Raw genomic sequence first — 12,764 nt, forward strand, 5'->3', positions numbered from 1 at the left:
GCTATTGTGTGCAGTGTCTAATAAATATTGCATTTGTGTTTAGGCATTAAGCCTGCTGTTGTTCCTCCATTCACGCCACCCAGCACTGCCATATCATCAACATCCTCAGAACATTACACCATGAGTAGCCCAGCGATGTCTATGTCACTGACATCTACAACAGTGCCAGAGAGTAGCGCCACTGCTACTACACCTACAGCACACAAGCCAAGCACTGCAATGCTTACATCTTCCCCTTTCAGACCTGAGGTGGTGGAAACCATTACCATATTAACAACGACCTCTTCCTACCCAAGCCCACTGGCTTCCAGTGAGAGAACCACTAAAGCATCAAGCATCACTCACACTTCCTCGACCACATTGCACACTAGCCCAACGTTTATCTCAGCATCTCTCTCTGGCACCTCTACAACAAGCAGGCCAACAGAGTCTTCAACACTACTGACGCGTACGACAACTATCTCCTTACCGCCTACTTTTAGTCCTGTTCTGTCGTCTACCTCAGGTAAAGAACAGACCAGAGTAAGCACTCTACCTGTGCTTCCCTTCTCGACCAGCATGAGCTCCACAGAAGCCACTTCCACAACTGTAAAAATGTCAACTCCTCTCACCTCTAGTATTGAGACTCCTAGAGTCACAGAGATCCTCACACCTACTGAAAAGACCACAACTCCCACTGTGACTTCTAGTGGCGGCACACAGTTTCCTGCTGAAACCATCAGCACGACAAAGTTCACATCACCATCGACCATGACGCCTATATTAGGATCGAGTACCTCTGTCACCACAGAAAATGTTTCCTTTCCAACGACTTTACACACTCTGAAGACCCCTGAGAGCCCTTCTGAAACCCAGAAGCCTTTGGACACCACTACCATTTCCACTTCCCCTACAGATGTTAAAGCGTCAACGACTCAAATTTCAGTGAAATCCACAATTTCCGCTTTTCAAACACCAACTTCAACAACTCAAACAACACCTTTAATTTTTTCAACATCAACCTCAGAGCAACCCGAAACTTCAAAAACAACACTGTCTTTCTCCACAGCTGCTCCAGATACCCTCATCACCACAGTGTCCTCTCAAGCTCCTACATTTGTGCCAACGGAAACCACAGCAAAAAAAACCTATCAGTCAACATCTCTTGTGTATACTTATCCTGATGTTCTAACAACTGACAGGACATTGCAGACAGATTGGAGAATGATCCAAACCACGTCAACTCCATCAGTATTTCCAGAGACATCCCAAACCAGTGTCAGGACAACAGAGACCCCACTTACCACCTACACCACCAAGCCATTCACCTCAGCGCCTACAGAGGAAACATCAACACTGCTCACATCACATGTGTCACCCACTGACAAGACAACTTCAAGAGTTGTCTCCGCTTCTACTACATTGGGCCCTACAGTGTCTCACTGGAGTTTAGTATCCACCACTGCTCTCCTTACAGACAAAGTCAGCACATCGTCAATTCGTCCTCCTTATTCTACGACAACTATGACCACCACACCTGCACTGCCTGCGATTTCACCAGCTTCGCCATCTAAACTTACGATGGCAATATCAGAATCTCAAGGCCCAACAAAAACCACAGAAACAACTGTCACTTCTGAGATACCTCTGCTTACATCTACTGCAGCTGAGAAGGAGATTGTTTCCACCACTCAAACATCTTCAACTAGACCTTTTAGTATACATTATGTCACAGAGACAACTAGGGTTTCACCTGATACAGATAGAGCTGTGCTGTCAACTACTGCAACAACCCAGACGTCAACACTGGTGCATGACACCTCCAGCACCCTTCCTTCCACAATGACACCATCATTCACAACTCTTGTCACACCAGCCCTGACTACACGGGTGGCTGTGGCTACCACACGACGAGAAACACCACGAGTTGTGGCCACAACCAGCATTTCACCTCCCACGAGGAATGAGACAACATTGACAACACTCTCTGCCATTTCTACAGATAAAGTGACTACTGTTTCCACATATACAACTTCCTCTAGTATCCCCGTTGCTTCTTCTAGCACACTTACAACACGCAGTCCTGCCATCACCGAATACACCTCTGGATTTACAGAGTACACAACTGAATCTGGTCTGACCACAGCACTGACATCATCAACTGGAACAACTACAACTCTAATGCCAAGTGTGGCATCAGTTGTTACTCAGACTACCATTTCAAAACTGCCACCTACTTCCTCTTCTGTTACTGATAGTAGTTCCGTAACCAGTGGTATTCCCTCTACTGAGCGCCCTCTGGTAGATGAACTTACCACAGTCACAGCCGTGCCACCTGCCTCAGACAGTGCCCGAGCAACACTGAGTTCATCTGTAGTGACCAGTCTTCCCTACACCATTGAAACAGAGCACTTGATGACAAGCCAGACACATGTAGACCCAAAGACTACTGCTGTCGAGCCAAGCAGAGTATGCACTGTGAGTCAATTATAAAATGCTTTTATATTTATCTTTACTTTAAATATTATTGTAAATTCTACATTTATGTGTTAAACTAAATTATGTTTGTGTGTCTGTAGTCTCCATATTCAGAGGTAGTGGATGAATGTACAAAGCTTATTTGTGTCAGTGGCCAGTTGCTCCTCTTCAATAAGTCTCAGAGCTGCCCTTATGATCCTACACCCCCGAACTGTGGTCTGCTTGGCTTTGCTGTACTGGTCAATGGTGATAAGTGTTGTCCACGATGGGATTGCCCATGTGAGGAACACGCACATTAAACACATTGCTATAATCATTTTCATTCTGCCATTTGTTGATGTTTTATCAAAATATATTTAAATTTTGGCATGCAGGTCGTTGTTCAGTGTTCCCAGATCTGAATTTGATCACATTCGATGGGAAAAGTGTTGCTATTTATAAAGCTGCTTTATATGTGGTGACTCAACTTCCCAATGAGACCATCAGCATCCTGGTACAAGAGTGTTCTGGACCAGATTACACCGTAAGATATGCACAACCTCACATTAGCACCTCACAACTAAAGTGATATAAAAACTTTTAGTTCTACTCTGTATCTGTCTTTAAAAAAAAAAGATTATATCAAAGTCATGATGTTATTCTGTTTGTTTCCAGCTTGTGTGGAACTTTACCAATTTGTGCCTAGCAGCTTTAAACATCACTCACAAATCCAACGAAGTACTCATCAATCGTCTACAGAGACGAGTGAGTATTCATCTGCTCGCAATTCTTGGAAAACTTGGCACCTTTTTTTAGTGATAACGAATTATATATATAAAAAAAATTTTGATAAAATTGTGCCCGGGAAAATTATTATCGTGCCAGTCTGGCATATTTATATAAACAATGGCTTGTTTTTCCAGCTGTATGTGAACTCCAGGTATGCAAAGCCACGTTTTAAGAAGTTCGGTTTTGAGATTATGGACACAGGAAACATGTATCTAATCCGAAGTCCAGCTGGTCTGAAGATCCAGTGGTTTCACACTACAGGCATGATGGTGATTGAGATGGACAGCTATAACAACAGACTCTACACAAGGGGCTTGTGTGGTACGGATCCATTAAAAACAGATTATATGGACTGTAAAAATGATCATGTCGTATTTTAACGACATGTTTCTCTTTGTCACCCTGTCCAGGTAGTTGTGATGGTAATCCTCTGAATGATCTGACTCTGTCTAACGGTACAGTTGTGCCTGAGCAAGAGGATCCGGCTGTGTTCATCGATAGCTGGCAGATTCCCAACACCACCAGCTATGTCAGCCACAGCAGACGGAGAGAGGTCAACTGCACCACAAGCGACTGCTCTCAGTGCATGAGCATGCTGAGCAACCGTACCTTCACCATCTGCCATCCTTACGTACGGCACACAACATGAACATCCCACCAATACCAAACCTGCACCACATGTGATTGCACACTACATTTGTTAACTGGTCTTTGTGCTCAGGTCCCTCCAGCAGTGTTCTGTGAGATTTGGGTGAGAGATGTGGAGTATGTGAATAATCCATGTGTTGCTTTGGCCGCTTATGCTGCATCCTGCCACAAATTCAACATCTGCATGGAATGGAGGAAATCTGATTTCTGCCGTAAGTAGTTACCTAGGCATATCAACATGGCTTTAAGTAGAAATGGTTTCCACAGCTGTATAGGGTGTTAAAATGCTATTTATTTGTGTTATGTGTGGTGTGTATTTTACGGTAATGCTAGCATGTTTTTCTGTGTAGCATTCATGTGCCCAGAAAATCTGCGGTACCAAGCATGTCTGCCCACCTGCACTGCCCCATCCTGCCCAAACCAAGAGTTTGAGTTTGTCCCAGAGCAATGCACCGGCCTTTCAGAGGGCTGTGTATGTCCAGAGGGAACTCTATTGCATCGGCCCTATTCCGCCCTATGCATTCCCTCCAGCAAGTGTGGTATGCTCCTTGTCTTTCTCTTCTACTGTTTCTGTTTAAGGGCATTTAGTTGTTAATAATTTGTGTCATGATATTTGTTTGCAGCATGTACTGATAGTTTTGGAACCCCACGTGCACTTGGGGAGGTGTGGAAAGCTTCCCTTGATGGCTGCTGCATGTATAAGTGTGAGAACGACAGCATAGTGCCGGTGGAGTATAACTGCAGTAACATCCCTCAGCCAGTATGTACGCGTACAGGAGAGATTACCGTCAACCTTGCAGATGACAGCAGCTGCTGCCCTCACAAAGCCTGTGGTCTGTTATACAATTATTTCACACATTAATTATTTCACTATAAAAGGGCTGGGCAGAATTATGGTATATTCTATATACCTTGTACATCCATCACGTTAAAATAAGACAACGCCTCTTTCATTTTTATGATTTAAGTCAATAGATTTTCCACAACAAAAATAACTTTGTAATGGATGAAATTTCTAAACCTTTCTGAAGTTGAATTTCCAGCCAAATAACTTTATCATAACACAACATTTTTAAACTGCCCAACACAATTTGGCATTTTATATGTTAATGTATATAATGTATTTGTATTCTTTTACTATTACTTAATAAATTCATATGCTTTATGAGGTTGTTTAATTTGTGCTTAATTGTTTTGCAACAGTTTGTAATCAGAGTATGTGTGAAGCGGCTCCTACGGACTGTAAATATGGGGAGAAGCTGGTGTCATATCATAGGCAGGACTCCTGCTGTCCAGAATACTTATGTGGTGAGTTTGGACATATTTTGTTGTGTATTTGAGTCTGTGTACTTGTGCATGCGTATGAGTGCTGTTTTTTTTATTGTCTTTTTTCAGAATGCGATCCAGATCAATGCGTCTTGGACATTCCTGTTTGTCGTGAGGATCAGACATTGATCGCCACTCGCGCAGAAGGCAGCTGCTGTTTGGCACACATCTGCAGTAAGGCATTACCATTAATGTTAAAATCATGTCATTCCAATTTCATTTGACTTTCTTTCCTCTATGGAACAAAAAGTGATAAATTGTACAATATATTTTTACATTCCACTCCTTTAGAAGTCTTCCAGCCTAAAATTTGACAGGCATGTAATGTATTAAAATTGAAAGGGACTTTTTTTTTTATTGTGTTTATTATTGTGTTAGTGTGTGACAAATGTTCTGAGGCAGCTCCAGTGTGTAAAGATGGAGAATTGCTGATTGTGGACACAAACAGCACAGAGCACTGCTGTCCAGTTTATCACTGCTGTGAGTACAAATACATGATTAAACATACAGACATTTACATTTTTCTTTCTCTGTGGTAAATTCAGCCAACAAATGCAGTTCACCAAAGGGATAGCCAAAAAATTATAATTTACTCACCCTCAAGTTTTTCCAAACCTGTATAAATGTATTTCTTCTGCTTAAAACAAAAGAAGATAATTTGAAGAATATGGGTAACCAAACATTGACTCCCATAGGACGAAAAAAAAAATTATCATGGAAGTCAGCTATTTGCTTACCGACCTTAATCAAAGTATCTTCTTTTGTGTTCAGTAGAAGAATGAAATTCATACAGGTATGGAATAACTTGAGGGTGAGTAAATGATGAAAGAATTTTACTTTTTGGGTAAACTATCCCTTTAAGAATGTTGTGGAGCTTATAGTAAGCCAGTAACAGTAGGGAAATACCAATGCCAACAACCATTATATATCCGCAGTAGAACAAGTAGGCTACCCTAAACAGTCCTCAAGCTCCACAAAACAAAATAACATTTACATTTACATAGGTATGTGCAATTCCCTAGGATTGAACCCACAATCTTGCGTTGTTAACACAATGCTCTTACCACTGAGCTACAGGAAAGCATAACTAAGGAATAACTAAGGATTGCCTTCAAAACACCACATTAACTGAAACGGTGAAGTGTTATTGTAACTCTGTTGTGTGTTTATGCATCCAGTGTGTGAGACCACTCAATGCTTAGACGTCACATGTCCAGTTGGCATGGCAGTAGTTTCCACAAGGATTCAAGAACAGTGTTGTCCATCGCAGACATGTGGTAAGTCCACCAACTCATAACAATGTGGTTGAGCAGTATTTGCATTAGTGTCTTTTGTTCATGTATATCAGTGTGAGAGTGTGTCAGTACGTGTGTTGCTTGTCTGTGACTGTTAAACTCTGCTAAAGAAACAAAATGTGTTACTGAAAAGACTAAAGCTCTTCTCTCTCTCAGAATGTGCATGTGAGAAAATCCTTCGTCCTAAATGTTCTCTGGTGAGTCTCCAGAAATGAATATATTAAAATGACCATGTATATTTTGCTTAGATTGTATTATTCTGTTATTTGTTTCATATCTGATATCAGGTGTATTGTGTTGTAGGGGGAAAGTATGCAGTTAGACAGAACGTTTCTGTCTGATCCAGAAAACCAATGTTCCTGCAAAAGATTTGTGTGTGGTGAGAAGAACACACCTCTGTCTAAAATGCTCTGAAAATAAAATATAAATAAATAATAAAATATGTTTGTATGTGTGCTTTTCTCTGTGTATTTATAGTGAGAGAGGCAGTGTGTGTGGATGGGGAACGGGGAGTGATGCGGCCGGGGCAGACACTGGTAGAGCAACGTGATCAGGGTGTGTGTTACACCACACAGTGCACACACACACTGGACTCTGCCACAGGTTTCTATGTCCTCAAAGCCACTGGCACTAACTGCACTGCACGCTGCCAGCCTGTGAGTATTTTAAATGCACAAAGACACGCACACTAGCCAAACTCAAAATACCTCCTAACTGTGTTACGTGTTCAACAGTACCAGTTATACATCCCTCCTAAAGACCCCAGCAGCTGCTGTGGTGTGTGTAAGAACATTTCTTGCCTGCTCCGGAGTGAAAATGGATCTGTAACTATGTACAAGGTGATGTTGATTTTAATGTTTTTCAAAGATGTCTCTTATGCTCACTAATGCTGCATTTATTTGATAAAAAATCAGTAATATTACAACTTAAAATAACTTCTTTTTAATATTTATTTTAACATAATTGAGCATCAATAATAATTGATAATAATGGAACACTGAAGACTGGAGAAATGGCTGTGATGTAAACATATTCTCTGTGTTCTCCTCTCCAGCCAGGGCGCAGTTGGGTATCTGACTGTATGCGCTATGACTGTACAGACACTCTGTCAGGACCTGTGCTCATCTCCCACCCCTACAGCTGCCCCCCTTTCAACGAAACAGAGTGCATGAAGGTGATTTCTCTCTTAAAAAACATGAACCCAAATAATACATCAAGTACAGCTATGACACATACAAACACTTGTGCTAACACTTTATTTTCATGGTCCCTTCCCTTAACATTCTGTTAACTTTAAGTAACTTTGCAACTACATGTCCACTAACTCTCATTAGAGTATTAGTTCACTGTCTGCTTAATATCTGCTAACTCTTTATTGTGATGGTCCTCCAACAGACATTCTACTGACTATATAGACCTCATGCGCCAGAGAAACAAGTGCGCCGCGATCTTTAGAATATTGTCTTTGAACTTCCGTTTTAGCGGTGACTCTGTGTATTTCTATGGCATCGCTGTCGAAGAGTAATTAGCTGGTGAAGTAGATTTACTTATTGTAGAGTTTAACAAAAGTTATCACAAGCATTGTAATGTTTAAAGCAGATGTCTTAAAGGGCACCTATATGACATTTAAAATGTTCCTAATGTTGTTGTGGGAGTCCCCAACAACAGTTTTACATGCATGCAATGACAAAAAACACTTTTGTTTTCGTATAATATGCATTTATTTTTACCTGATTGGCTCACCGACTCCCAAATGATTCGTTCAACGACTCGTTTTTCAAACCCCTCCTTTGCGCGACGTTAATCTGCGTTGATTGGTCAGATGACCCAGCAGTGTTTACAGAGATAATACTTATTTTTAACATGGAGTGCAATGATGCTTTTATCAATTAAATTGTATTATAATAATGATTATAGTCCACTGCTTTATAGTTTGTAGTAAAAAACTAAAAATAAGATAAAGAATTTAATGTTATGTTAGCGAGCATAGCCCAGAGTTCATATTGTAAAAGCACAATCAGTCTTTGTTTGCATTAGCCCGATGCATAAACATAACGTTTTTACAAAAAAAAAAATGCAGTTACGTTACTAAGAGGTATTACTCTATTCTTTAGACAACTCCGAAAACAACGACAAACACTTCACATATCTCAATACAATTGTCATTGAAGACCTAGAAGCTAAACGGTGCTTACACAACAAACAAAATAATTATTAAGCATGCTACATAAAATATAAAAGCAAAAATTATTTATAACACTTACAGGTTGTGATACGGAGGAGGAAGCTGATGCAAATACACTTGGAACTGAACCTTCCTTCAATATCAGCCGGCTCGCGAATCCAAGTTTGATTGCATTTAAAAAGCAATCGTCTTCAAAATGACGCGAACAAAGCACAAGGCTCGGACTATACTTCTGTGGTATAGTGAATTGTAGCCACTTAGTCTTCAAATGCTCCTCCTTGGGCAGATGAAAAAAGTTTGCTTTTGAGCCGCACTTCAGAACACAGCGGCTCGTCGCCATGATATTTTCCCCTGGCCTTGGAGCGCAATAAGTGGGCGTATCGTATTCAAATAACTTGACAAGTTGACGTCATCTAGTCAGAGAAAAAGCTTCGGTCTTCTAACGATTCATAAAAATGACTCAGAGTCGACTCTCACTTTTGAAAGACAATAACTTTATATACGGTGCACTTTCATATTTCAAACTTAGTTTGCAGGATGTTTTTGTTCACTTAGATCTATGTTACACACTACATGAAAGGTAAATTTCAAAATTCCATAATAGGTGCCCTTTAATATGTCAGTAGACCGGGAAGTTTTTAAAACGGGCAGTTCATTCATAAATACGTAAGATCGCTGTGGAAATACAAACTGGAAGACAAAAAAGACAACAAGCGCAGCGCTGAAAAGGGGCGGGGCTACATAAGGTCTATAAATAACTTTGCAACTACATGTCAACTTATTCTAATCCTAACCCTACCAGTCTACTAACAGTCTACTATTACTGTAATGAGAGTTAGTAGACATAGGTGCAAAGTTACTTAGAGTCAAAAGAAAGGGTCCCTGAAAATAAAGTGAAACCACACAGTGACAGAGTAATACATAGACATAATCATGTGGTCCTGAGTCAGTGGTTACACAGTGGTTCCATACTTTCACTGACTTCTTCCATTGTGCCAAAAGATATACAACATCTCATTATGAAAAATGTGTCTAGCAAATAATGGTCCCTTCTGTTTGACCCTGGCTACATTTTTCAAAGTGTTCATCTTGTCTTAGATCGGGGGCACCGTTGTGAGTTACATGGATGGGTGCTGCAAGACATGTGAGTACAGAGGTCACATTCTTTTGTTCATCTCTACTCTTATTATAACAAGAAACATGGCCAATGTTACCATTTAAAAGCTACATCTGTTTCTTTCTCAAGTCATTTGCACTCAGTATGTACCGAATGATAACAACAGTGCCACGGCTATACTTTATGTATCACCATTTATGTTCTCTATTGATAAGACACAGTACATTTGTTCAGTACCAGCAAGGTAAAGGGCAAAATTCATAATCCTAAACATATATCAGTATAGAAGGGTGTCACTTGCGATAATTCACTTGAACAGACAAGAAAAAACATTGTGTAGAAGCACTGACATGCTCACAACAGCAAAAAGTTAATTTCTTGCATCAGTGTAACGTTCTGTAACAATCTCTCCAGGCGCTGCAAACTCCCTGTTCCCCTTCTCTGTTAGCCCTTTGAAACCCACAGTTAGCACAAACTGTGAACAAGGTACCTGATACTAACATCAGACCTCAAGGCTCACCATCACCATTGTTGAATTCCAACAATGTACTCCCCCTATTCAAACAATACAGGACTCTCAACAGATTTAAACATAACTGCTCATTGAAGGCATTTATACTTCTAGTTACTTTTCTCCCAGATGTTTCTTGGAAGCAGCTACATCTTTCCCCATTTTGCTCTGTCGGGCAGTGCATTGTTGATTGCCAACAATGTACTGTTGGTAGTGGCCAGTTAGAGAGTTGCTGTAGCTCTGCATGATTCAGAGTGCTTAGGCTGTAGCCTCTAATCATATAGTATGTGTAGTTTGTGGTAATGGGGTGTTTAGTAATGTTTTGAGTGATATGGCAACAGTAGCAATACAAAGCACTTTTTACATACAGTTTTGCCACCTTTTTTTGCCACATTACTCAAACCATTACAGCTTCTTCTCACTACTGATCTATACTTTTTATTGGAAAACCAAGTATTGGGGCTCATTTGAGTCTTTTTTCTTTCTTTTTCTTTTTGCTTTTGAGGTGGTGGAAAAGCATTGATCTTGAGTACAAGCAAATTCATGTGATCTTAATACTTTCAGTAGATGAGTAGTTTTATAGTGATTATTTATCAGCTAAGTGGGGAAAGAATTGTATTTCCACTGTCAGGTATACAAGTAACAGTCATTACAATCTTGGAAAGTTAAAGCCTTTAATCTTAGAGGAGGATATACATTGTTATTTATTATAGAATCTACCAAAAATCTGTTTATCCTCCATAGTATACATTTTTATTGAATTGGAAATGAATGTAATCATCCTGCTGTAAGCTGTGGTCTTGATCCAGATTAAAATAATAGCTTCATATGTACTGATGCCATCTACCATTAGAATGAATCTTAATTGTTATTCAGCTTCATCCTTTTCAGACAGATTACACTATTTTCACTTTCACAAATTAATATGATCTAATGCATAATCAAGTTCGTGCTGAATGCAAAGATTACTTTTATAACCTGAGTCAAAGCCATCCAGCAACGTCGCTTGAAGTGGTATCCCAGCAATTTTCTTGAGAAATACACTGTTTTTAATCACTTTTCGTCACCAAAACTGACGGTAAGCAATTAAATAGTTAAAAAATTATCTTAGCAACATGAAATCAAGCATATAACAAACAAATAAATGAGAATCTACCAGAAATGTTTTTTTCTTCTTCCATATCTTAAAATTCTTGCATGGGGAGAGCAGAAGTTATTTTTCATTAAATGAATTAAAACTACTACACAGGATGAAAAAGGTAATTCATTGACTCCTCATGCTGTAGGTAAAGAGGACGGGAAGTCATGTCAGAAAGTCACAGTGAGGATGACAATTAGAAAGAATGATTGCCGTAGCAACAGACCGGTGAGTTCATTTCAGAATGTACCTATTATAATTTGGCTCTAGTTTGGCTGTAAAAGGGCTCATATTATGTCTGTCATGTTCACAGGTCAACATAGTGTCATGTGATGGGAAGTGTCCGTCTGCGAGTATTTATAACTACAACATCAACACATATGCACGCTTTTGTAAGTGCTGCAGAGAGATGGGACTGCAGAAGCGTTCAGTCCAACTCTACTGCAGTGGAAACTCCACGTGGGTCAGTTACACCATACAGGAACCTACCGACTGTTCCTGTCAGTGGTCATAAACCCTAAACCATAATAACAGAAAGTGTTACTTATCATTCAACTTGAACGTTAAGATCTAGTGTTGTAAAGTGTCTTTTTTCTCTATTTTCCTGAGCAGAATATATAGTTTGTTCTATCAAAATTCTCAAATATTTCAGAAAATGGTATAAACTGCATGGCTGCATGTTTGAAATGTAAGTAATGTGGAAGCACGTGAATCAGTAACAGTAATGATACTAGCTTTGTGCTCCTGTTCTGTATATATGGAATTCTACAACCGAGAATACTGAAATAAAGTTTTACTAATTGTATTTAGATGCTTTTCTACAGGTAATGTTACTTCTTAATGATCTGAATATAATGTGATTTGACAAGTTATATAACAATCACATGTTTATTGAATAATTGACCTTATGCTGTATTTTGAGCACTTTATTTATTTATTACCATATAAGAACAATTGCTTCACTCAAAATACAAGATTTTTTACACATGATTTATGAAGCACTTCAGCTGATGCAAAATACATTTTTATCTTCGTGATCTGATATAAATTATTGCCAAGTCAACATAAATTAGCTTTATACACTATGGCACATTTTAAGAACAGCTTTAGATTTTTGTGTGAAATACTTAGTACTGACTTAAAACTGAATATGTGAAGTTCCTGTTTTTATATCTGTGTCCACAGTATTGCAATGTTGCATCTATAAAATGCAAACGGACGGTCATAATGAATACCTCTGTATAGACTCAATGAATTATTTTATGGAGTGAGTCCTTTTTAGATTCTTGGTTTAACATTGTACCTGCTGAAGAATTGCA

General features: G+C 39.4%; 1 protein-coding gene across 1 annotated transcript in view; it reads left to right on the forward strand.

Annotated features, from left to right (window-relative positions):
- The window catches only part of otog (otogelin), a 42,973-nt gene extending 30,646 nt beyond the window's left edge, over positions 1-12,327 (forward strand). The window contains exons 35-55 of the mRNA XM_079588381.1: positions 44-2,457; positions 2,559-2,736; positions 2,832-2,980; positions 3,112-3,201; positions 3,360-3,546; positions 3,636-3,856; positions 3,947-4,085; positions 4,224-4,412; positions 4,497-4,706; positions 5,077-5,181; positions 5,269-5,373; positions 5,578-5,679; positions 6,378-6,476; positions 6,651-6,691; positions 6,798-6,873; positions 6,972-7,150; positions 7,229-7,333; positions 7,549-7,668; positions 9,778-9,823; positions 11,594-11,673; positions 11,759-12,327. Coding sequence (XP_079444507.1) covers positions 44-2,457; positions 2,559-2,736; positions 2,832-2,980; positions 3,112-3,201; positions 3,360-3,546; positions 3,636-3,856; positions 3,947-4,085; positions 4,224-4,412; positions 4,497-4,706; positions 5,077-5,181; positions 5,269-5,373; positions 5,578-5,679; positions 6,378-6,476; positions 6,651-6,691; positions 6,798-6,873; positions 6,972-7,150; positions 7,229-7,333; positions 7,549-7,668; positions 9,778-9,823; positions 11,594-11,673; positions 11,759-11,959 — 5,036 coding nt within the window. The 3' untranslated portion in view covers positions 11,960-12,327. The remainder of the gene's footprint in view (positions 1-43; positions 2,458-2,558; positions 2,737-2,831; positions 2,981-3,111; positions 3,202-3,359; positions 3,547-3,635; positions 3,857-3,946; positions 4,086-4,223; positions 4,413-4,496; positions 4,707-5,076; positions 5,182-5,268; positions 5,374-5,577; positions 5,680-6,377; positions 6,477-6,650; positions 6,692-6,797; positions 6,874-6,971; positions 7,151-7,228; positions 7,334-7,548; positions 7,669-9,777; positions 9,824-11,593; positions 11,674-11,758) is intronic.
- Positions 12,328-12,764: the final 437 nt, after the last annotated feature.

Source organism: Phoxinus phoxinus (assembly GCF_949152265.1).
Source record: "Phoxinus phoxinus genome assembly, chromosome: 2".
In the NCBI taxonomy this organism is placed as follows: Eukaryota; Metazoa; Chordata; class Actinopteri; order Cypriniformes; family Leuciscidae; genus Phoxinus; species Phoxinus phoxinus.